Raw genomic sequence first — 26,624 nt, forward strand, 5'->3', positions numbered from 1 at the left:
GCCTGGAGACCCTAAGTCCCAAGTGGGATTGGGTCCAGGGCCTGACCCTGTGGCTGGGGACTCGTGGGCTCTGGCCCTCATGCTGACATCAGTGTGACTTGCCCTTTCCCCAGCAGGATCCTGGGGACCCTGCCCTGTGCGAGGAGACCCAGTTCTCCATGCTGCCACTTGAGGGATTCAGCCTTCTGGAGGAGCTGACGTCAGAAGCCAAGGCACCGTGCGCAGGCCCCGCAGCTGCCCTGCCACCCCGGGACCGAGGCCCAGGCCTCCTCAGTGAAGGACCGGCTACTCGGGCCTCCACAGCACCAGCTGCCCAGCCAGCTTGCTCAGGCCAGTAGCCAGTGTCTGGCAGGCTCCACAGGGGGCAACTCCCCATTCTCAGGTCAAAGGCAAGATTTCTCCTGTCATGTGGGACTCGGACAGGGGCTTCCCAGCATTTCTGTCCTGACTACCCCTCAGGTTGTCAAGACCTAAGTAGCCTCAGCAGGGGACCCCGCCCCCCCAGAACCTGGAGGGGTTCCTTCGGGAGCCCCTCACCTCTGCCTGGAACCCACATGACTTGGAACTGAACTAATGTTTTCCTTTAAAAAAAAAGAGGAAGGCAAATTAGACTCCAAAAATACGCCCCTGCTGTGGCTGGGACCCTGATGCTGTCACCCTCCACTGACCTTGTTTTCTCAGGATGGATTTTTGCTGTTTGGCTCTCAGTACCTACCTCAGCCGGAATGAATGTTCTTGGGGGAGTTGGGCCATGGCCTCAGCCCCTGTCCCCAAACAGAGCCCCAAATGCACTCCTACCTCAAGCCCCTGTAGGGGCACCCCCTTTCCCTCCCCATATTGTTGTCAAGAGTTTAAAAAAAAAAAAAAAAAAGCACTTCCCCATTTCCAGGTGTGAAAGAAAACATCTACCTCAAGGCTCGCTGGCTGTCCGGGCCTGTGTTGTATCACTGGACCCTCCTCCTGCGAGGAGGCCAGAGGCTAAGTCACCAAGGGCGGGCCTCTCAGGAACTACAGAGATAAAGATGGAATTGGTCAAAGAAAATGTGAAAAAAAGCCAAAAATGAGAGGAAAATACGTTCCTTGAAGTATAAATCGCTCCAAACCAGCCATCTCCCAGCACGCTGCCGCTGCTCCACCTTGTCTGTCTGTCCACTCCAGTTCTGACCCCCTCAGCCCACTGATCCTGGGATCCCGACGATCCTCTCTCTGCCTGGGCCTGAGGAGCTGCTGGTGTCACCCTGCGGCCGGCCTCCTGTCCTGCCCAGAGCCACGGAGCCCCTGGAGCATACTGGGCGTGACGGGTGTGTGCGCGCGTGTCAGACAGGGAGAGTTCCCCGGCACGGGTGCCCAGCACTCTAGCCCCTGGGACACAGCCTGTTTGACCTAACCCCTGGACAGTGGAACCACCACTGTCAGCAGATATGGCTGGAAGATATTTTTATACAAGGTGTGTTTAAAGATTTATGTTCTTGTGGCTTCTTGTTCTTCCTGTTGTGTTGTTTTCAATATACTTAAAGGTAGAAAAAAAAAACCCTAGGAAAAAAAAAAAACCCAAGGAAACAAATACCTATTTTTGGTTAATTCATTTTTTTAAATAGAAAGCTTTTTTTTTTAAAGGAAAAAAAAAAAAAGATAAGTGTATTCCTTAAGTATGAGATTAGAACATAAAGTCCCTGACCCTCACCCCTAAAGTTTAGTTAACTAGCTGAAGAAGGTAGAATTTGTGGTGTTTTCCTAGAAGACTGAGTCATGTTCGTGTCGACTCGGGAACGGGCAGCCTGCCCCTTCTCCCAAATGCTGGGCCTGTGCCGAAGGCCCCTCAACACTCCCACTCTGTCTCTGCATTGACCTCCCTGCAGCCCCTTCATCCCACAACCCCCTCCCCCAAGGGAAGAGCGGTCTGGGGTAGGATGGGGAGCCCGCAGGCCTGATGTGACCTGACTTTTGTCACACACTCATTCTGACTGAATAAAAGTCCTGTTGCCAAAGTGAACCTCGAGTTTGGTGGTGGCTGTGTCAGGTCCTGGGGAGGGCAGGGATTAGGGTAGCCAAGGGTGGGCCAGGCCGACCCTCCCAAGTCAAAGTGCAGGATAACAGCGGCCCCCTGTGTACCACTTACTGGGCCCTCTCCACGTGTAGGAAGCCTCCCTGGGTCCTTGAGACCTTCCTGGGCGGTAGATAGTCTAGTTACCGTCCCCTCATCCTACAGATGATGAAGTGGAGAAAGGGTAAGAGAAATGAAGGAAATGTCTAAAATCTCAGGCAGCTAGCTACGGCGGGATCAGTTTGAATCCAGACCAGGCCACCTGGTTCCACAGTCTGTATTCTGACCACTGCTCTGTAGCTCCTCAGCCCTTTGGCTCTGTAATGACAGCTCACCGGTACTGAGCCAGGTGCTTTTCATGCACAGTCTACTGGGAAGGACATTTTCGTTTCCACTCCAAAGATGAGGAACAGCATCTGGCTGAGTGACTCTTTCCGGGGCACACAGCCAGAACTCCTGGCCAGCCCTTTCCATTACTCCCTGTCCGCTCCTCAGTCCAGGCTCCTGAAGCCAGATGTCCAGAGCTGCCCAGGCTTGGGATAGGCCAAGAGAGATTTGGCTTAAAGGTGGTTGTGCTGACAAAAATCTGGAGGTCTCAGAGGACCTGAAGCTTAGTAAAAGGCAATGGTACAACTGCTTAGAATGTCAGTGTTGCCTCTACTACAGAAATGGAGAGTCAAGACCCCCTGGGAAGCTCTGCAGGTCTCAAGGGCTGGGCTCTGTATCCAGAGGCACCCTTTGGGAGGAGCAAACCAGGATAGTGGTTTGCAAGCTAAGCTTCTCCAGCTGTGGCTATGGGTCTGGGGGTGAACCTCTTTGGGGGGGGGGGGAGGATTCCATTCTCCCTGCCTACACTCACCCAGAGCAGCTCCACTTTTATCTGTCTTACATGTTGGGCTTTTCATGAGGCCCTTCTGGGCCACAGTCAGGCCAGAAATGGTGATGGTGTTGGTGGATGCTAAACCGAGAAAGAGAAGCCTCAGGCGGCCATAGCACCTGTTCTGAGTCTCCAGGGGGAAGTGACTGCTCTGCCCTGATTTTCCCAGAGAGAAGAGCTAAGCCCTCTTCTGTATTTACAGACATAATACCTCACCTTTCTTTACAGAGAACTTTGCACCACAGGATTCTTCACCACCACCAGCCATCCAACGGCTGCCTGGGAAGATGGTGGGTTTTGTCGTCTGTTCAAGCAGATCCTCCAGGGGAGGAGAGTAGACCTGGTGAACCTCCAGTGTCCCTGTCCCTCCCAAAAGTCCAAGATGCCAGTACCTTCCCCGGGGAGGCATCCGGGAACATTTAGAAATCACCTCATACGACCCATGTAGATGTATGCAAATTACATACAAATTATATTCAAATGTAGGCAGGGCCTGTTCTAACAAGGCGAAACCAGGCTAAGGTAAAGGAAGCAGAGTTCCAATTAGGAAGATTCACGAGACTAGGTGTCAAAGCCAGAAAGGCCTGGCTGGAACCTGGGTCTTAATCTCAAATAGTCCCATAGCCTCAGGCTGAAGACACTATGCACGCACATGCAGGCACACACACATACACACCCACCCACCCACCCACTCTATCTTTGGGCAGAAAACAGCAGCAGCTAGGGCTTGCAACCTGCTCCAATTGTCTAATGCTCTGGAACAAGCCAATACACAATTTAGTGGCTTAATCTAACATTTATTTTGTTTATACCTTAGCAGTCTGGGCAGGGCTCAATGGGGACAGTTGTCTTTTTTACCAGGCATCAGCCAGCAGCGGCAGCTTGAAGCCTGGGGCTGGAATCATCCGAAGGCCCGCTGGCTCTCATTCTAGTGGTGATGCTGGCTGTCGGCCCCAACATCCTCCTGTGGCCTCTCCATGTGGCCTGGGCTTCCTCACAGCATGGTGGCTGGGATCCAAGGACAAGGGACTAGAGAGAGCCAGGCAGAAACTGCATCATCGTTTTGAATCTAGCCCTGGATGTCATGTGGTGTCACTTCTGCCGTGTTCTATTCATTAGAAGCAAGTCACTAAGCCGGCCATGTTCCGGGGGAGGGGACTTAGGGAGTAGAGCCAAAGTTGTGGACAAGTTTTAAAACTATCACAGGACCACTCTGGGGGACAGGTAGAGAGCAAGTGTGAGCTGGGAGAGACTGGGCGAGCAGGAAAGCTCCCCCGCAGAGAACATGGCAAGAAGGGGATGCTGCTGGGGCTGCTCCCAAGCCCTGTTTATGGGCCGCATCCTGATTATTAGTGAAGATAGACCGTGGTGTCTCCAGTCCTGAGGCCAAGGGAGGGGGGCACCAGGCCCATGTGAATGCCTGGAAAGGCGCTTCTCCACTACTTGTTCTCTCCCCTCAGGCAGTAAGTGGGGTGGCTGGTTCAAGACAGACAGCCCCAGCAGCCTGGGATGCCTGGCCCCAGAAAGACACCGCCGCAAGGGACCACTGACTCTCTCATGAGACAGTTCATGTCACCCTGTGCCATGTGCCCCCTGCCACAGTGCAGGGGCTGGCCCTGGCCATCACTCCAAAACATCCACAGCCTGGGACTCCTTCTCCCATGAATGCCAATAGCGTCCTGTGCTGCTTAAGTCCTTGCACTTATTTCCTTGCCTCACAGTCTGACTCCCTACTACATGAATTTGTGGCCTCAGGGCCCACTTAGTAACTGCTGAATGAAGGTATGCATGAACGGGATGTCTAACTGGAATTCTGGGGGCATCGTCACAAAGCTACAAAGAAAAAACTCTTTGGTCCAATCTCTGGCTAGCACGGTATCATCTTGGGTTAAGCAACAGGGGAGTTTAACACCTGGAAGCTTGGGATCATCCCTCCTGTACTAAGCTCCCAGTTACTGGGCTGAGGGGAGGGAAGGAAGAAATGGAGCCCCAGGAGAAGTGGTTTCTCTTCCATGCCTTGCTCAGGTGTCACCTTAGAGAGAAGCTTCTTTACCTGGAGTTTAACTGGTAGCTCAGTGACCACACACCCTCAGATTTTAGCTACCTGGGAGCTAGACCAGAGCTCACACTCTGTTGCTGAGAATAATCAGCTCTATCTCCTGGTCAGAAGCATGGTATCTTCTGGAGCCGAGGTGGTGCTCTGGCCCAGCTAGAGTCTGGCCAATGTGGTCTGAACCCTGGGCTCAGCCATTTCCTAGTCGTGCAACCACAAGCAGATGACTTAACTTCTCTAGGCCTCAGTTTTCTCATCTGTAAAATAGGGATAATATGCTCCTACCTCAAAGGGTTGTTGACTTAGTTGGCTTCTTTACAGAAACTGATCAGCTAAGCCTAAATTCATATGACCTTGAATAGCAAAACAATCTTGGGAACAAAGAACAAAGTTGGAAGACTCACACTTCCTGATTTCAAAACTACTACAAAGCTACAGCAATGAAGACAGTGGATACTGACATACGGACAGACATACAGATCAATGGGTTAGATTGTGAGCCCAGAAACAAACCCTCATATAGTCAATTGATTTTCCACAAGGATGTCAATACAGTTCTTGGGGGAAGAAGAGACTTTTCAACAAATGGACAAGTGGATATTCACATGCAATAGAATGATTTTGGACCCCTTCCTCACACCATTAAAAAAAACCACAATTAAAAATGGAGCAAAAACCTAAACGTAAAAGCTAAAACACAGAAGAAAACACAGGTGTACATATTTGTAATCATGCCAAAGGTACAATCAACAAAAGCAAAAACATAAAGTGAACACCATCAAAATAAAAAATGTTTGTGTTTCAAATGAAACCACCAAGAAAATGCTAAGACAAGCACAAAATGGGAGAAAATATTTGCAAGTCCTATCTCTGAGAAGGGATTTGTATCTAGAATATATAAAGAACTCGTAACTCAGTAATAACTCAATGATAGAAAGACAAGTAACCCAATTTAAAAACACGCAAAGGTGGGGTGCCTAGCTAGCTCAGTGAGAAGTGCACACGACTCTTGATCTCGAGGTTATGAGTTCAAGCCCCACTGGGTGTAAAGATTACTTAAAATCTTAAAAAAAGATAATGAATGAATGAATGAATAAAATGGGCAAAGGATCTGGATAAGCATATCTGCAAAGAAGATATACAAATGGCCAATAAGCACATTGATGAAATAAACAGTAAAACCACAATGGGATACCACTTTGTTCGTACTAGTATAGCTAGAATAAAAAAGTCATAGTCTTGTCGAGGATGTGGAGAAATCAGAACTCTCATTCACTGCCAGGGGAATGTGAAATGGTGCAGCTGTTGTGAAAAGCAGCCTGTTTCTCAAAAGGCTGAAAGAACACAGAGTTACTAGATGACCCAGAAGTTCCATTCCTAAGTATATATTCCAGAAAAATGAAAACACACAAGTTTACACAAAAACTTGTACATCAATGTTCACAGCTACAAGAACTATGATGGGGCGCCTGGGTGGCTGTCAGTTGAGCATCCAACTCTTGGTTTCAGCTCGGGTCATGTTCCCAAGGACGTCGGGTTGAGCCCCATATCGGTCTCCGTGCTGAGCATGGAGCCTGCTTAAGACTCTTTCCTGCTGCCACTCTCCCCTCCTTGCTCTTTCTGTCTCTCAAAAAAAAAAAAAAAAAAATCTGTGATAAAATGTGGAAATAACTTAAATGTCTACCAGCTGATGAATGAATAAACAAAATGTGGCATAGCGATATAATAGGATATTATTTAGCAGTAAAATGGATGAACCTTGAAAACATTATGCTAAGTGAAAGAAGCCAGTCACAAAGGACCATACATTGTGTATGATTCAGCTTGTATGAAATGTCCAGAGTAGGCAAATCTATAGAGACAGAGAACATATAAGCTGGGGATTAGGGGAAAATGGAGAATGACTGCTAACGGGCACAGAGTTTCTTTTTGGGCTGATGAAAATGTTTTAGAATTGATTATGGTAATGGCTGCACAACCCTGTGAATATATTAAGAACTACCAAGTTGCCCATGTAATCAGTAAGTTGTATGGTATATGAATTACATTTTTAAAAATTTATTTCTGAGAGAGACAAAGAGAGAGCGAGCGTGAGCAGGGCAGGGTCAGAGAGAGAGGGGGACACAGAATCTGCAGCAGGCTCCTGGCTCTGAGCTGTCAGCACAGAGCCCGACGTGGGGCTTGAACCCACAAACCATGAGATCATGACCTGAGCTGAAGTCGGATGCTTAACTGACTGAACCACCCAGGCGCCCCATGAATTACATTTTGATAAAGCTATTGTTTTTTTTTTTTTTTTTTAATGTTTACTTGTTTTTTATAGAGAGCATGAGTGGAGGAGGTAGAGAGAGAGACAGGGACAAGATCAGAAGAAGGCTCTGTGCTGACAGCAGAGAGCCTGATGCAGGACTTCAACTCAGCCACCAGGCACCCAATAAAGCTGTCATTTAAAATAAAAGTAGCTGAATGAGTTTGTAATAAGGGAAGTGTGCAGTTTGTGTTCAAATGATTCACTGTTACAGGCAGAGGCAAAGTGGAGGGTGAAGAGTGGGATAAAGAATAAAGTAAGTGTGTTGGTTAAACACAGCTAGCTCTTGACTTGAGCTCAGGTCATGATCTCACAGTTCATAAGAGGTAGCCGCTCGATGGGCTAGTGCTGACACCATGAAGCCTGCTTTGGATTCTCTCCCTCTGTCCCTCCCCTGCTTGCACTCTCCCCCTCTCCCCGTCAAAATAGATACATAAACTTTAAAAAAGAAGAAGGGAGGAAGCTTGAAGGAACCTGTGCACCTGTCCTGGCCTGCATGTGGTGGAGAGTCTCTGGACACAGCATCCCAGCCTGGAAGCTCCTCTCTCCCAGGAGAAGGGCTGTGACTGGAGGAGTTTGCTGCCACGCTGTGGAATTAGCGAGGATTACAGTTATGGGGACTTCGGTCTGATAGAAGCTAGTGCTCCAATGTGCTCAGCCCCATATAAGAGACAAACAGATCAGGCCTTCAGTGAACTGACTGTACAGGTTTGAAGAAAAAGAATTGCAATCTTTCCAAACACTTACTTGGATGGTAACAGCAACAAACTGTGGAACGGAAGAAAATGCAATTCAGGGGCCCCTGGCTGGCTCAGTCGAAAGAGCACGCGACTCTTGATCTAGTGGTAGTGAGTTCAAGCCCCACAGTGGGCGCAGAGATTATTTAAAGAGAAAACACAAGTCTAGGATTCAGGAAGGCTTCAAAGAGGAATGGTGAGGGAGAAAAGGGCTCCGAGGCACAGCAGGAGCAAAGGAAAGAAGTGTAAAAGAACACGGCACGACTCTTGAGCAGCCAGGAAGCCATCATCTGCTACATGGAGCCTTTGTGGAGTCCTGAGTGCGCCCAGGATAATGATGATAGCTCCGTTATTACTTCTTGTGCCATTCTGTAGGATACCTCCACATCATCTCATCTGAGTCTTCTCAAAGCCTTGTGGAGTGTGGGGCTGAATTTACTGTCATCCTTTCACTTAACAGAAGTGGAAACGGAGGCCCAGGGAAGTAAAGTGGTAAAGCTGTGGCTGGCACATGGGCCTTCCTGTCTGCTGACTTGTTTTCTGTGAACTGAGGCGAAAGGTGCAGGGGAGCTTGGGGACAGGGAGGAGAGGGAATGGTCTAAACTGGCTGAGATGATGATTTTCTTTTTGGATATTAAGGAGAGACCCCGGAAATGTCAGACTCTAGAGTAGGATGGTTGAGAAAGTCGGGCATGTCCTAAATGCAGGTTAGATCAGAAACCTTCCATTGCTTCCCATTGCTCCCAGAGCAGTACAGCAGCATTTACCTGGCATTCAAGGGCCCTCACAAGAGGCAGTGTAATCCAGTGGCTAAGAGTGCACTCAGCCGCTGTCCAACTACATGACCCAGTGAATATCCCTTAACATCTGGTACCATTTCCTTCCCTATCAACTGTGGATCAAGATAGCACCCACCTCACAGGTTGTGAGCAGTAAACAAGTTATAGAAGGCACTCCAGACCATGCTTGCTATTATTATTATTATTATTCAGAACAGAGCCTAATTCTTGGCCCTTATCATTGCCTCCAATCCTTCAAGTTGGGCTCCTGGCATCTCTAGTACATACCATGCACAATGGTGCCTCCAAGCCTTTCTACAGGATGTTTCTGCACCCTGGAATGAGACCACTCCACTGGTCCTTTTTTCTGAGATGCTTTCAAACACTGCATTCTCCCCCTTCTCCCGACGTCTTCCCTGATCCTCTCCACTTAGAACCATTTCTGCCTTTGCCCTTCCTCAGCACCTTGCTTAACCCTCTCTTACAGAGCTACTTCCTTCTGCAGCAAATATGCACAAGATGTCTGTCAGCCCTGCCTGGAGAACTTAGGAAGGGAGTTTCCTAAGGACAAGCACGGTGTCTTAGATCTCTTTATGACCCAGTGAGAGCTGACATGGAGTAGCACTAAACACTCAATAAATGCCTGTGGAAAGAAAGACAGGAAATCAAAGACAAAGGGAAGGAGGGAGGGAAGAAGGAAGGGGGGGGAGAAAGGAGTGAGAGGGGAAAGGTGAACTGGAGATGAAGGACTTTAAGTCCAAAAAGGACTTTAAGAGAAACCAGCCCTGGCTGTGTTTACCAAAGACTCTGGGGAAGAGACTGGAGACTCTGGGTGATCTGAACTCGGGTTCCTGGGCTCTTATTTTCATTCCTTAAGCCATGGCATTGAAGAAAAGACTTTGAAAACCTCACAATGGCTCTGGGCTTGCTATTTAACCCCTCTGAAGCTCCATTTCCTCATCTGTGACAGAGATAATAATGGTACTTAATCTAATTGGGCTGTTGGGAAGATCAAATGAGAAAATAAATAGAAAAGCCTGGGCACCTGGGCCATAGTAAGTACTCAGTAAACGTTATGTATTAGGATGGTGATGGTTTGGTGATTCTAAGAATTCCAGACAGGTCCGAATAAAAGACTGCTCACTGCTGGGGAGGTGCTTTCTAAGCTTGGAGAGATGCCTTTTGTCTCAGAGCCCTGCCTAGTGGTCACACAGAGGTCACTCAGTGTTTTCTCTGGGGCTTTCCCACCCGCCCCTGCAACAAGATACACAATAAAGCCTCCTGATTGCTTGATTAAAGGAAGTGGATACACAATTAATTTCAATTTTAGGCCTAACCCTCCCAGCCTTTCAAAAAGAATTGCACACCCTATTCCAATTTACACACTGAAACAATATGGAATTTTCCAGTGGGTTCGGAAGCCTTTGAAGTGACCAGACCAGACTATTGATTTATTTCCAACTAACCTCTCTCTTTGAACCCAGAAGGGTCAAGGTTAATTATACAATAAAACACCCTGTGCCCAGCTGCCCCCTCTAAGGGCGCAGGGAGCTCCCAGACCTTTCAAAGCCGGCAAGCGGCGGATCGTATTTCTGATTCCTTCTCTGCATTCATTTCCTTCATCAGGACCCATTAAGGAGAAGAAAAAAACCTCAACCCCCTCATTTCCTCCCTGAGAGATAAATTTTAATTTGCTGGAAACCAACAAAGGGGATCTAAGCCATGTTTCTAGGCTGCACCCTGCCGTTGAAAACTCTGGCTGGGAGCACAGCACCTATTCTGGGCCTGGCTGGGAAATTGGGGTGGGGGGCAAAGGGACATGCACACACCCCCATCTGCCTCTCCCACAGAGGGAAAAGGGTGCCCCTGGAGACACTGACTCTGTGGATGGTGCCAGCATGACCAGATGGCTGACACAGGTTAACCCACTGGCTGAGGTTTCTCCTGTGTGACTCGGTTGGTCCTCAACAGCCTCACCAGGTGGGCACCATCTAATCCCTGCTTCCCGTCACTGAAACAGGCTCAGGCTGGTAACACACCTGGTTCCAGTTATCACAGACAGGCAGTGGCAGGGCCAGGACTGGAACCCAAACTTTTGTTCTCCTTGTAAAATAATGGGTTTTCTGCCCCTGCGTCTTCCCACCGCAGGGAAACCACATAATGTGACAGTTATTTTTATTTCCATCATTAAAAGGAATATCCATCATTAAAATAGAAAAGAAAGAAGATTCAAAGCTGTTATCTAAGGTGGAGTCCATTATCCAGTGTCCTCAATTATCCCAACAATGGCCACCTTAGCTGTGTTTCCCAGATCCAGGATCCAACCAAGGCTCATGCACTCTTGGATGTCAGGTCTCTTTACTCTGCATTGTTCCAGAACAGACCCAGCCTTCTCTGTTCTTCCTGACCCTGACATTTCTGAAGGCGCAAGGTCAATTGTCCTGCAGAGTGACTCGCCCTGTGGATTTGTTTAATGTTTCCTCCTGATTAGATAGTCAGATAATATTTTTGCCACAAGCAATTCACATGAGATGCTGTATTCATTTTAGGGCATCACATATGGAGTCCCGTGATGCCAACTATTTGTGATGAGGGACCTAGACTGATGTTTGTTCTTGGCCTTCTAGCAGCTTCTCAGTGTAGGGGAACCTTTAGCATTGGCCACAAAGAAGCATGCTCCCTAGGATTCTTCCAGCCCCCCGACTACAACCTAGAACCTTGGGCGGAAGTCCACCAAACTCGGCCTGAGACACTTTTTCCTGAGACGAATGTTCCAAATAACACAAGTCTGCCTTGGAGGAGACCTCAGTTTTACATTTGAAAGAAAAGCCCACCATCCAATAACAAATTGAAAAGCTATTTAAGTCTGCTAAACAGCCTGGAAGAGCCAGAGGATGAATTAGATTGCAGGTCACATACCACGGTCCTAATATCCTCCTCACCCATCTTTCTCCCTATCATCGCATGGCTCCTCCTTCACCTCCAAACCTCTCTGCTTTCTCTCCTTCTTGCCCAAATCCCTCCTCTTTCAGGATCAACTTGGTTCGTCTTCAAGGATAAGAAAACTATATTAATTTAGGTCAAACAAGCAATACACAGAAGCATTCTCCTTGTTTATTTTTAAAGTTTATTTTGAGAGAGCACATGCACACGCGAGCAGGGGAAGGGCAGAGATAGAGGGAGAGGATCCTAAGCAGGCTCCACAATGTCAGCGCAGAGCCTGACGTGGGGCTTGATATCGCAAACCATGGGACCGTGACCTGAGCTGAGGTCAAGAGTCAGACGCTTAACCAACTGAGAGACTGAATTTCTCCTTGTTTAGAGAAAAAAACCAATGTTGTAGAAGTTCCCTCTCAACCATTCCAAGCCCAGTTCCCTCCTAGGGATAATCCCATTATCAGTTTTGGGTATCCCACCAGGCCTTTCTGTATGGACCACAGACTTGCATATATGGACATGCTAAATAACATTCCCAATTTCTAGTGCTTCAACAAACATCCTTGCACTGTCTCCCTGCACTCAGCAGCATGCATGTCTATACAGCAGAAATGAGAGGATTTGCTGGGCACAGGTATTGTGAATCTAATCCAGCCCATCTAACGATTCCTTCCACCCCAAGACACTGTGCATCCTTACTCTCCACCATTTACTCTCCGTAAATGAACCAATGTGATACACGACATTGACAAATGAAGGATAAAAATCAAAAGGTCATTTCAGCAGATGCAGAAAAAAAGCACTTGACAAAATTCAACATCCATTTATGATAAAAACTCTCGGGGCACCTGGGTGCTCGGTTGGGCAACCAACTTCGGCTCAGGTCATGATCTCATGGTTCATGGGTTCAAGTCCCATGTCAGGTTCTGTGCTGATGGTGTGAAGCCTGCTTCAGATTCTGTCTCCCTCTCTCTGCCCCTCCCCCACTTATTCTCTCTTTCTCAAAAATAAACATTAAAGAATAATAAATTAAAAAACAACTCTCAATAAAGTGGGTATAGAGGGAATGTACCCAAAGATAATAAAGGCCATATAAGACAAACCAACAGCTAACATCATACGCAATGCTGAAAAGGTGAAATCTTTTTCTCTAAGATCAGGAACAAGGATGCCCACTCTTGCCTCTTTTATTCAACGTAGTATTAGAAGTCTTAGCCATAGCAATTTGTCAAGAAAAAGATATAAAAGGCATCCAAATTGGAAAAGAAGAAATAAAACTGTCACTATTTGCAGATTACATAATATTATATATAGAAACCCCAAAAGACTCCACTAAAAAACTGTTAGAACTAATAAATGAATCCAAAGGCACCTGAAGAGCTCAGTTGGTTAAGCATCTGACTTCAGCTCAGGTCATGATCTCATGGTTTGTGAGCTCAAGCCCGACAATAGGCTCTGTGCTGACAGTGCAGAGCCTGCCTGGGACTTCCTCTTTCTCCCTCTCTCTCTCTGCCCCTCCCCCACTGGAACATATGTGTGTCTGTGCACACACTCACGTGCTTGCACACTGTCTCTCAAATAAACACTAAAAGAAAAGAACTAATAAATGAATTTGGTTGCAGGATACAAAATCAAAATACAGAAATTTGAGACATTTCTCTACAGTCATAATGAATTATTAGAAAGAGAAATTAGAAAAACTAAGAAAACAAACCCATTTACAATTATATCAAAAAGAATAAAATACCTAGGAGTAAATTTAACTAAGAAGTCAAAGACCTGTACTCTGAAAACTATAAGACACTGATGAAAGAAGCTGAAGAAGATACAAATAAATGGAAAAATATTCTGTGTTCATAGATCAGAAGAATATTGTTAAAATGTCTCTACTACTCTAAGCAACCTACAGATTCAATGCAATCCCTATAAAAATTCCAAGGGAATTTTTCACAGAACTAGAATAATTCTAAACTTTGTCTGGAACCACAAAAGATCTTGAATAGCCAAAACAGTCTTAATGAAGAAGAACAAAGCTGGAGGTTTGGAAATCACATTCCTGATTTCAAACTATACTATAGAGCTATAGTAACCAAAGCAGTATGGTTTGGCATGAGAATTCATGGAACAGAATTGAGAGCCCATAATTAAACCCACACATATATGGACAATTAATTTATGACAAAGAAGCCAAAAACATACAATGGAGAAAAGACAGTGTCCTCAACAAATGTGTTGGGAAAACTGGGCAGCCACATGCAAAAGAATGAAAGTAGTCCATTATTTTACAACATATACAAAAATTAACTCAAAATGGATTAAAGATTTGAATGTAAGGCCTGAAACCATAAAGTTCCTCAAAGAAAACATAGGCAGTAAACTCCATGACATCGGTTTTAGTGACTTTTTTTTGTAGATCTGACTCCAAAGACAAGGTAAACAAAGCCAGAATGAGACTAAATCAAATATAAAGTTTCCATAAAGCAAAAGAAACCATCATCACAATGAAAAGACAACATACTGAATAGGACAAGAGATTTTTCAAATCTTAGCTGACAAGAACTCATATAATATTTAAAATATTTAAAGAATACATACAACTCAGCAACAAAAAAGCAAGCAACCCAATTAAAAAATGGGGAGGGGGGGTGCCTGGGTAGCTCAGTGGGTTAAATGTCTCACTCTTGGTTTCAGCTCAGGTCATGATCTCACAGTTCATGAGTTCGAGCCCTGAATTAGGCTCTGCACTGACAACATGGAGCCTACTTAGAAGTCTCTCTTTCTCTCTCTTCTCTCTGCCCCTCCCCTACTCATGCTGTCTGTTTCTCTCAAAAAATAAATTAATTAACTTTAAAAACAAAAAACAAAAAAGGGGTGCCTGGGTGGCTCAGTTGGTTAAGTGTTCGACTTCGGTTCAGGTCATGATCTCACAGTCTGTGGGTTCAAGCCCCGCATCAGGCTTTGTGTTGACAGCTTGCAGCCTGGAGTCTGCTTTGGATTCTGGGTCTCCCCTTCTCTCTCTGCAACACCTTTCCACCCCCCACCTCCACCCGCTCATGCTCTCTAATAAATACACATTAAAAAAAAAAAGTTAGAAGACCTGAATAGACATTTCTCCAAAAAAGACATATAGATGGCCAACAGGCACATCAAAAGATGCTCAACATCACTAATTTATTAGGGAAATTATCAGGGAATTCAAAACCATAATGAAACAGCACCTCACACTGGTTCGAATGGGTGTTATCAAAAAGAGAAGAAACAACAACTTGTTAAAGAGGATATAGAGAAAACAGAACCCTCATATACTGTTGGTGGGAATGTGAACTCATGTAGCCACTATGGAGAACAGGATGGAGAAGGAAGGAAGGAAGGAAGGAAGGAAGGAAGGAAGGAAGGAAGGAAGGAAGGAAGGAAAAACCAGGAATAGCACTACCATATGATCCAGCTTTATTATTTCTGGGTATTTATCCAAGGAAAATGAAAACCCTAACTCAAAAAGATATCTGAGCCCCATATTCACTCCAGCATTATTTACACCCAAAAATGGAAACAACCTAAATGTCCATCTTCAGATGAATAAAGATGTACTGTATACATACATATATTCATACATACTATGGAATATTACTCAGCTATATAAAAATAATCTTGCCATTTATGACAATATGGATGGACCTTAAAGGTATTATGCTAAGTGAAATAAATTAGATGGAGAGAAACAAACTGTATAATTTCATTCATATGTGAAATATAAAAACAAAGAAACAAACAAAACAAAAACAAACTCATAGAGAACAGATTGGTTGTTACCAGAAGGGAAGCAGGGGAGGGGATGAGCAAAATGGGTGAAATTGTATGCTGATAATGGTAAGTGGACTTTTAGTGATGATTATTTCATAGCACATACAAATGTCAAGTTATAGGGGCACCTGGGTATCTCAGCCAATTAAGTGTCCGACTCTTGATTTCAGCTCAGGTCATGATCTCACAGTGGTAAGATCAAGCCCCACATTGGGCTCCGCACTGGGAGTGGAGCCTGCTTAAGAGTCTCTGTCTCCCTCTCCCTCTGCCTCTCTCTCCCTCCCACCAACCAGAAAGTAAAATTATAATGTTATATATCTGAAACATACAATATTATATACCAATATTACCACAATTTAAAAAGAAAAGAGATCCTAGGAGATTCTCCCTTTGGTAAACACCTAGTTTAATCCCCAAAAGCCCCATCCATTGATTTTAGCTGACTTAGAAATGATTTAATCTCTAGATATTCTTGTTTTCAGGATGGAATTATCATATGGTTAAAAAACAAAATTCAACCAAGTACATTCTATTTTGTTTTAAGTAATCTCTATACCCAATGTGAGATCTAACTTGTGACCCTGAGATCAAGAGTCACATGGTCTTCCAACTGAGCCAGTCAGGCACCCATAACTGAGAACATTCTCAAGCTCTTATTGACTTTCTTTTTTCTTTTCTCTTCTCTTCTTTTCTTTACTTCTTCTTCTCTCTCCCTCCCTCCATTTTTTTCTTAAGTAATCTCTCTTTCTCAAGTGAGGCTTGAACTCACTACCCCCAAATTAAGAGTTGCATGCTGTGCTGACTGAGCCAGCCAGGTGTCCCTCTTATTGGCTGTCTTCAATGATTCATGAACTAAGCAGCATCTAATCTAGCACACAGAAAGGAGCTCTGAGGAGCTGTACAAAATGAAAGACTTTTAGCGTCTGGGTGGCTCAGTCGGCTAAGCGTCCAACTTCGACTCAGGTCATGATCTCATAGTTCGTGGGTTCAAGACTCGCATCGGGCTCTGCGCTGACAGCTCAGAGCCTAGAGCCTTTCTTCAGATTTTGTGTCTCCTTTTTTCTCTGACCCTCCCCTGCTCACATTGGCCCTCTCTCTCTCTCTCTCAAAAATAAATAAAACATTTTTTTAAATTCAAAATGAAGGACTTTTATAGGGAGAAGAGAGTGGGAAGAAAAGTTATACTAGTAAAAAGTTGTATTGGTTGTGGCAAAGTCTCAATCCTTTAGGAGATGGCAGGGGTCTATCAAGCAGATTAGCTCACTAGTGCTGACATGGTAATTTCTGATTGACCAGTTTAAGACTGAATTTCTAGGAAAGCCAAAATTATAAGTCAAGTCTTGGTTTTGTAACATGGGGCTTGGCATAAATGACTCCATTATGGGCCTGTTTTCTTTTTAACACTCGACCTGAACTTTTTCTTATTTCCCTGTGTCCTTCTTTCTCCTTGGTCGCTGTCTGCCTGCTTCTCTGACCTTCCAGCTCTCCTCAGCCAGGCTGGACAGTGCCCTGGGAGCCTGGGTGGGGAGTGAACCTACCGTTTCTGGGCCAAATCCCCACTCAAGTCCCCACCCACCCTTTGCCTCTGCCCACAGCAGGCACAGGATGCAGGCATGAGCCAGGCATAGGCTCACCCAGGAATCCCAGCTGCCTCGGGCAGCATGCATCACAGCAACCTTGCAGATTTTGTGCCTTGGGGATGTATTACCTATTCAAGAATGTTAACTAAATGTTTAAAAATTTTAAATCATTGGGGCACCTGGGTGGCTCAGTCGGTTGGGCGTCCAACTTCAGCTCAGGTCATGATCTCAGGGTTTGTGAGCCCGGGCCCTGCGTCAGGCTCTGTGCTGACAGCTGGAGCTGAGCAGCCTGGAGCCTGCTTCGGATTCTGTGTCTCCCTTTCTCCCTCTCTGCCTCTTCCCTACTCGTGCTTTCTCTCTCTCTCTCTCAAAAATAAATAAACATTAAAAAACTTTTAAAAAGTTTAAACCCTAAGGCAACAAGTAATGAAGCTAAAACATATGCATACAAATGCTTAGCATTTGGGAAATTTTTAAATAAAACTGTGTTTAAAAATTAAACTAAAGATAAAACACTGTTGGGGCGCCTGGATGGCTGAGTCAGATGAGTGTCCTACTCTTGATCTTGGCTCAGGTCACAATCCCATGGTTCATGAGTCACCCAGACGCCCCTGGCCTTCAGCTGTAATGTGGACATGTCATCCCTATGATGAGGCACATAAGTTTGTCTCCCAAAGCACCATTCTTATTCCATTATTTCACTTGAATCTCCTGATGACCCTTTGAGGGGAAGGAAGGCCCAGCTTAGAGATGGGAAAACTGAGGCACAGAGAGAGATTGCCCAGGGTCACAGCATAACAGGGACAGATCTCATCTCAAGAGAAAATCAGAAGGAAAAGAAATTGCACGTTCACAATTTAATGTTCTTACCAGGCCCTACAGTGTCAGTCCAACCCCTTGTAATCACCAAGCAAAAAGCAAAGCTCCCCCCAGGTCTGTCCTCCCTGGCTTAGGTTTATTCATCTCCCCTCTCCTACCAGCCTCCCTCCTTCCTTTGTGTCACAACTAGTTACAGAACGATTTATCCTTTCAAGAAACATCTCTTGAGCCCAGGAGGTGCAGGGTAAATGAGGGGATACAGATGTGAATGGTGGACCCGTCTGGAGTCAGCTCCTATCACTTGCCTGCTGTCTGTCCAACCTCCCCCACCCCCCACCCTGGCTTCCCATTTCCTCTCTCTCCTTCTCCTACCTGTCAGCAATGCAAGTGCCCTTTTTGCTGGGCTCCGTTACCCTGTGGCGGATACTGAAGAAAATAAAGATTCATGAGATATTAGTAAATGGGAACCAGCAATGGAGACCCAAAGCAGCACATTTACAGAGGAAAGCCTGCACCTCGTGCCTGATTTTTGCTCTTGAAAAGGAAAGCAAGCTACAGACCTGTGGACCTGCAGGCTCAGCCCCACCCAGAGAGGCTGACACACGTGGGGTGGGGCCAGCAGGATGCTCCGCACCCAGCCTCGCAGACAGGGCCCAAGAAATAGCAGCTGGTGAGCTAGGGCAGAGAAGAGGGCAGGTCTGCAAACATGGTGGTGCGGTGTAGCACTCAGCACTTGGGATGAGTGTGTCTGTGTGTGTGTGTGCACATGTGCACATGTATTTGTAGATGAATGGGCACATGTACATTTGTGTGTATTATAGGCATGCGTGTGCACTCTGTGTGTATAAGTACAAGTGTGCATGTGTAGGCGCGTGCACCAGCATGTTCAACATGGCCATCTTGGCATGACCATACAGTCCTGCTTCGGCCCTGCGGCGTCCTTCATCTTCACAGGGAGCCTGTCTCTCTGACAGGCCTGGTGGGAGCAGCTGCGTCACCAAAGGCAGGGGCAGTTATGATATCACAGGCAGTACTGTTTGTTTCTGTCACACTCTTATCTCCACTCTCCTGAGCCCAGGGTTTAGCATCATAAAGGTCAGAGCCTCGAGGGAAATCTGGAGATTATCTAACTCTGGCCCTCCCCAGACAGATGGGGAAAATCAAGCCCTGGAGAGGGTACTGGAGGTCACACAGCTGGGACAAGAACCCACATCTCCTCACCCAGTTTCACCCTCTCGCCACAACTATACTACCTGGATTTCTGTGTGCCTCATAGTGTGCAGATAAGAGGCCAATGGTTCCTGGGCTGGGCCTGAGGACACAGGGAGGAGAAGGTGGTCTCGGAGCTGGAAGCCGCTTCACCATGTCTGAAAGAGATCTGCAACTACCTCCATTTTGACCTCAGTCTGAACTTTCTAATTGATTAAATTCTTTCCAGCCTATCTCCTAACTCAGCAAAAGACCCTGTGGGCAAAGCATCCCTTAATGGGAACTAAAACTATCCCCTCAAGCAATAGCGACTGCTCACACCTCACCCTTGACTGACCCCAAGACAATGATGGACCTGACCTGCACTGCCCACCTGCACGTACCAACCCTAGTCCCACATTTTCCTTATATAACCTACAAGTATTTTCAGCACCTTGGAGATGCTAGTCCAGTCTTCCTCGTGTTGGCCTCACTGAAATAAATTCCTTTCTTGTTCCACCTCCACTCATCTCTCTGTCTCTGTATTTTATCAGCAGCATGTGGCTGAGCCTAGTCTGTTTGGACCCCCAGAGCCAAGTGTTCTTGAACCCTTGGGCCCCGGTTACATGTCCATGACTGTGCCCTTCCCCATGGCTCTCCCCAACTCGGGCTGGCATTAGACTCGCTCTGGGAGAACACTCTATTCTCCTCATGCTGATCAGAACTCTGGCTGGTGGTCAAATATGCTTTTGATTAATTATAAGTGGAAATGAAAAAAATTTTACTTTATAAATGCAGTGGGCAAAACTCTTTCAATATGTGGGTTTCACGAGAAAAAATATTAAATTGTGTATTTGATGAAAGTCTTGAAAATGTTTGTGCAATGAATGGATGAAGGATGACAGTGTAACAGGAGCCTTAGGAGACTGAACCTGAGTGCTTTTTTGGTCTCTTCTTCAAGAGACAGTGTCAGAGGGGGGATGAGCCGGCAGAATAGGCGGAGCCTAGGCTTGCTTTGTCCCATGAACAGATAGGTAACTATCAAATCATCCTAAATATCCCAGAAATCAACCTGAAGACGGACAAAACAAACTCCACAACTAAAGGTAGAGTAGAGACAACATTGAAGAAGGTAGAAAGTGTGGAGATTGTCATTTAAGGGACAAACAGATCACAGGTGCTGTGGAGGGGAAGGCGATGTGGTCGTGAAGAAGGGCTAAAGAAAACAACACACAGAGAAACACACAAGGAGAGCATTTTCCCATGGCCAGTGGCTTAGAAAGCAAGAGGGGATGAATTTTGTGAATTATTGCAACCAATGAGGCTTAAATCGTGAAATTTGAATTGTGGTTGGGCTGGGCTGGGCTGCAATGCACAGTTATCCAGGCTGCTCCTGGAGAGAAGGCAGGAAAACAACCCAGGGACAGAAAGTGAGGAAAGAGCGATCTGAAGAGCATCTGGGGCACAAAGGAAGAGACTTTTGCCCTTCCTGGAGTGTTCCCCTGAAAGACAATGTTCACAGAGAGAGCTGAGGAACAAAGGAGCTGGATTGTGCCAGCTCCCCTGCCCTTTGTAGCAGGAAGAAGTGCAGTATGGACACTGGGACCTAACTTGCTTACACCAAGTCTCACCCCCCTGTGCTCTGGTAGAACTGTCCTCAGTGCCAGCACCGTGGGCCCCTTCCCTAGATCAGCACAAACCCCTGTCCACACCACATCTCCCAACCAGAGAGTTCTGCCTTGCCTTAGTTCTGGTAGAGGTAGTGACAGGTTTCATTTTACAAGCAGACCAGAGCACACCTAGTTAAAGCCCACCACATTCAGGCCAGGGACCAAACAGTGCCCACTGCAGGCAAGGTTAACCTCTACAGATGACTGGCCTGAAGGTTAGAGCAGCCAAACCACTACAGCAGACTGCAGGCAGCACCAGAGATACTCCCTCAAATGCCAGGCCCTGGACACTACATGATCTCTTCTTCATAAAGCCACTACTTACAGGAGCGGGAGATATAACTGGCTTTTCTAACACACAGAAGAATACAGAAACTTAGACAAAATGCCAAGGCAGAGGAAATTATTCCAAATGAAAGAATAAGATAAGGCTACGACCAGAGATCTAAGTGAAATGGGTATAAACAACAAGCCTAATGGAGAATTTAAAGCAACAATCATAAGGATATTCACTGGGCTTGAGAAAAGAATGGAAGACTTCAGTAAGACCCTTACCACAGAGACAAAAGAATCCAAAAAGAATCAGAGATGAAGAGTATAATAAATGAGATTGGAAACGGGCTTGATGCAATGAACAGCAGGCTAGAAGAGGCAGAGGAACAAATTAGTGACAAAGACAACAAAATAATGGAAAATAATGAAGCTGAACAAAGGAGAAAAAGAACTATGCGACTGGTAAATAGACTTAGGGAACTCAGTAGCTCCATCAAACATAATAACATTCATATTATAGGAGTCCCAGAAGAAAAGAAGGCAGAAAATTTATCTGAAAAACTAATAGCTGAAACCTTTACTAATCTGGAGAAGGAAACAGATACCCAGATCCAGGAGGCGCAGAGAACTCTCCTCAAAATTAACGAAAACAGACCCACACCCAGACATGTTATAATTAAACTGGCAAAATATAGTAATAAGGTAAAAATCTTAAAAGAAACAAGGAAAAAGAAAACAATTACTTATTTTTACTTATTATCACTTTTTGAAATGTTTATTTTTGAGAGAGAGACTGAGTGTGAGCAGGGAAGGGGTAAAGAGAGAGGGAAAGGGAGACACAGAATCTGAAGCAGGCTTCAGGCTCTCAGCTGTCAATACAGAGCCAGACACAGGGCTGGAACTCTCAAACTGTGAGATCATGACCTGAGCTGAAGCTGGACGCTTAACTCACTGAGCCACCCAGGTGCCTCAAGAAGACAATTACTTATCAGGGAAAACCCATAAAGGTATCAGCAGATTTTTCAGCAGAAACTCTCCAAGCCAGAAGGGACTGGCATCATATATTTAAAGTGCTGAGTGGGAAAAAATCTGCAGCCAAGAATACTTTATCCAACAAAGTTAACATTCAAAACAGGATGAGAAATAAAGAGTTTCACAGACCAGCAAAATATTAGAGTTCATGACCATGAAACCAGCCCTGCAAAAAATACTAAAGGAGACACTGTGAATGGAAAAGGAAGACCAAAAGTGACACTATGAAGGTAGGAAACACAAAAGCCAGTAAAAATGAATACTTCTATAAAAAAAAAATCAGTCAAGGAACTCATTAAAAAAAAAAAAGGATGGAGCATCTGGGTGGCTTAGTTGGTTAAGCATCCGACTCTTGATTTCAGCTCAGGTCATGATCCCAGAATCGTGGGCTTGAGCCCCACATTGGGTTCCAGGCTGAGTGTGGAGCTTGCTTAGGATTCTCATAGTCCGTTTCTCTCTCTCTGTCTCTGTCTCTCTCTCTCCCCCCCTGCTCCCTCCACCCCCTTGACCCTGCTTTTTCACTTTCTTAAAAAAAAAATAAAGAGGATGTAAGATATAACATATATGAAAACATGGAGAGAACAGGAGTAGTAAAGAATGGGTTCAAGCTTAAACAACCATTAACTTAATATAGACCACTATATGCAGAATGGTAAACACAAAACAAAAATTACAAAGATATACAAAAAATAAAGAGGAAGAAATCCAAATATATCACTAAAGAAAACAGACAAACCATGAAAGAAAGATAAGAAAGGATCAGAGAAAATCTCCAGAAACAACCATGAAACAAGTAATAAAATGGCAATAAATATATATCTATTAGAATTACACTGAATGGGAGGACGTGGGTGGCTCAGTCAGCTAAACATCCAACTCTTGATTTTTGACTCAGGTCATAATCTCATGGTTCATGGGTTCGAGCCCCACATTGGGCGCCACACTGTCAGCCCAGCTGAGCCTACTTAGGATTCTCTCTCTCCTTTGCTCTCTGCCCCTCCTCCACTTACACACATGCATATGTGTGCAAGTGCTTGCTCTCTCTCAAATAAACTTTAGAAACATAATTATTTTGATGTAGATGGACTAAACGCTCCAATCAAAAGACAAAGAGTGCCAGAATGGATTAAAAAAACAAAAACAAAAACAAGACCCCTCTATATGCTGACTATAAGAGATTCATTTTAGACCTAAAGACACCAGCAGGTTGAAAGTGAGAAGATGGAGAAGCACCTACCATGCAAATAGATGTCAAAAGAAAGCCAGAGTAGCAATGCTCATATTGGACAAAACAGACTTTATTTTTTTTTTTTTTAATATTTTATTTATTTTTGAGAGAGAGAGAGAGAGAGACAGCATGAGCAGGGGAGGGTCAGAAAGAGAGGGAGACACAGGATCTGAAGCAGGCTCCAGGCTCTGAGCTAGCCGTCAGCACAGAGCCCGATGCGGGGCTCGAACCCACGAACCGTGAGATCATGACCTGAGCTGAAGTCAGACGCTTAACCAACTGAGCCACCCAGGCGCCCCCAGACTTTATATTTTTTAATGCTTATTTATTTTAAGAGAGAGAGAAAGCATGAGAGGGGGAAAAGGCAGGGAGAGAGAGGAGAGAGAGAATCTCAAACAGGCTCTGTGCTATCAACACAAAGCCCAAAATAGGGCTCAATCTTATGGACTGTGAGATGATGACCCAAGCCAGTGTCAAAGGTCAGATGCCTAACCGACTGAGCCACCCAGGCACTCAATATATCAGACAAAATAGACTTTAAAACAAAGACTCTAACAAGAGACAAAGAAGGACACTATATAATAATAAAGGGGACAATCTGACAAGAATATATAATAACTGTAAATATTTACAGACCCAACATCAAAGCAAATATATAAAATAATAGCAAACATAAAGGAACTAATTGATAATAATACAATAATAAGGGCCTTTAACACACCACTTACATCAATAAACAGATCATCTAAATCAACAAGGAAACAAGGGCTTTGAATGACATATTGTACCAGATGGATTTAACAGACATATTTAGAAGATTTCATCCTAAAACAGCAGAATACATATTTTTTTTCAAGTGCACATGGAACATTCTCCAGAAGAGGTCACATATTCGGCCACAAAACAGGCCTCAACAAATTCAAGAAAACCAAAATCATACCATGCACCTTTCTTGACCACAACACTATGAAATTAGAAGTCAATCACAAGAAAAAATCTGGAAAGACCACAAATACACAGGGGTTAAGTAAGATGCTACTAAACAATGAGTGAGTCAATCAGGAAATAAAAGATATTAAAAAAAAATCATGGAAACAAATGAAAATGAAAATGCAATGACCCAAAAACTCTGGGATACAGCTAAAGTGGTTCTAAGAAGGAGCTGTCTATAATACAGGTTTATATCAAGAAGCAAGAAAAATCTAGGGGTGCCTGGGTGGCTCAGTTGGTTAAGCGTCCAACTTCAGCTCAAGTCTTGATCTCTCAGTTTGTGAGTTTGAGCCCTGTGTTAGGAACTGTGCTGACAGCTCAGAGCCTGGAGCCTGCTTCAGATTCTGTGTCTCCTTCTCTCCCTGCCCCTCCCCTGCTTGAGCTCTCTCTCTCTCTCTCTCTCTCAAAAATAAATAAACATTAAAAAAAAAAGAAGAAGAATCTCAAATAAACAACCTAATTTTATGCCTTAAGGAGCTGGAAAAAAAAACAACAACAAAGCCTAAAGCCAGCAGAAGGAAGGAAATTATAAAATTAAAGCAACAGGGGTGCATAGGTGGCTCAGTTGGCTAAGCATCTGACTGTTGATTTTGGCTCAGGTCATGATCTCACAGTTCATGAGACTGAGCCTCACAATGGGCTCCATGCTAACAGTGCAGAGCTGCTTGGGATTCTCTCCCTCTCCCTCTCTCTCTCTCAAAAAAAATAAATTTTTTAAATATCTAAAAAAAAAGAAAAAAAGATTAAAGCAGAAAGAAATTATATAGAAACTAGGAAAACATTAGAACAGGGGAGCCGTGGCTGGCTCAGTTGGTAGAATATGTGACTCTTGATCTTGGGGGTCACAGGTTTGAGCCCCATGTTGGGCACAGAGGTTACATTAAAAAAATAAATAAATACGGGTGCCTGGGTGGCTCAGTCAGTTGAGTATCCAACTTTGGTTCAGGTCGTGATGTCACAGTTTGCGAGTTCAAGCCCTGCATGAGGCTCACTGTTGTCAGCGCAGAGCCTGCTTCAGATCCTCTCTCTCCCTCCCTCTCTGTACCTCCTCCACTCTTTCTCTCTCTCAAAAATAAACATTAAAATAAATAAATAAAAGAACAGATCAATGAAACCAGAGCTGATCCTTTGAAAAAATTAATAAAATTGATAAAAATCATGCCAGATTTATCAAAAAGACAAAGGACTCAAATAAATAAAATCACAAATAAGAAAGGAGAAATACCAACTAACACCACAGAAATACAAACAATTAAAAGAGATTATTATGAAAAACTGTATGTCAACAAATTGGACAACCTAGAAGAAATAGATAAATTCTTAAAACCATATAAATTACCAAAACTAAAAGAGAAAGGAATAGAAAATTTGAACAGACCAATAACCAGCAAAGAAATTGAATCAGTAATGAAAAAAAAAACTTCCAGCAGAAGTCCAGGACCATGGGGTACCTGGTTGGTTCAGTCGGTAGAGCACACAATTCTTGACCTCGGGGTTGTAAGTTTGAGCTCCATGTTGGGTGCAGAGATTACTTAAAAATAAAATATTTTTTAATAAATAATAAAATTAAATTAAAAACAAATTTGAGGCATCTGGCTGGCTCAAGTGGAAGAGCATGTGACTCGATCTCAGGGTCAAGAGATTAAAGTTTAAAAAAAAAGTCCAGGGGCACCTGGGTGGCTCAGTCAGTTGAGCGTGTGATTTCATCTGAGGTTGTGATCTTGCAGTTTGTGAGCTTTAGCCCCCTATCAGGCTTGTCAGTGCAGAGTCTGCTCCAGATCCTCTGACCCCTTCTTTTTTTTTTTTTCTCAAAATGTTTATTCTTGAAAGAGAAGGAGAGAGAGCATGAGCAGGAGAATGTCAGAGAGGGAGACACAGAATCTGAAGCAGGCTCCAGGCTCTGAGCTGTTAGCACAGAGCCTGATGTAGGGCTTGAACTCAAGAACCATGAGATCATGACCTGGGCCGAAGTTGGACACTTAACCAACTGAGCCACCCAGGTGCCCGTCCCCTTCTTTTTGTCCCTCTCCCACTCACATGCTCTCTCAGGTGCTGGGGAGTGAGGGGAAACAATCCAAGACTAGTTGGCCTCCCAGGCGAATTCTACCAAACATTTAGAGAGTTAATACCTATTCTTCTCAAACTACTCCAAAAAATAGAAAAAGAAAGCAAACTTCCAAATTCATCCTATGAGGCCAGCATTACCCTGATACCAAAAACAGATAAAGACACCACAAAAAAAGAGAACCACAGGCCAATATCTCTGATGAACATAGATGCAAAATTCCTCAGCAAAATACTAGCAAAC

At 44.8% G+C, this 26,624-nt stretch overlaps 1 protein-coding gene across 3 annotated transcripts in view; it reads left to right on the forward strand.

The window, feature by feature from the left end:
- The window catches only part of IGDCC3 (immunoglobulin superfamily DCC subclass member 3), a 42,623-nt gene extending 40,630 nt beyond the window's left edge, over positions 1-1,993 (forward strand). The window contains exon 14 of one of the 3 annotated variants that reach the window (XM_039220326.1): positions 114-1,993. In XM_039220326.1, the coding sequence (XP_039076257.1) occupies positions 114-338 (225 nt within the window). In that variant the 3' untranslated portion in view covers positions 339-1,993. The remainder of the gene's footprint in view (positions 1-113) is intronic. The other 2 variants (XM_039220333.1, XM_039220337.1) reach the window with 2 other exon arrangements.
- The last annotated feature ends 24,631 nt before the right edge of the window (positions 1,994-26,624 follow it).

This window comes from Hyaena hyaena, unplaced genomic scaffold (genome assembly GCF_003009895.1).
Source record: "Hyaena hyaena isolate Hyena2069 unplaced genomic scaffold, ASM300989v1 scaffold_15, whole genome shotgun sequence".
NCBI lineage: Eukaryota > Metazoa > Chordata > Mammalia > Carnivora > Hyaenidae > Hyaena > Hyaena hyaena.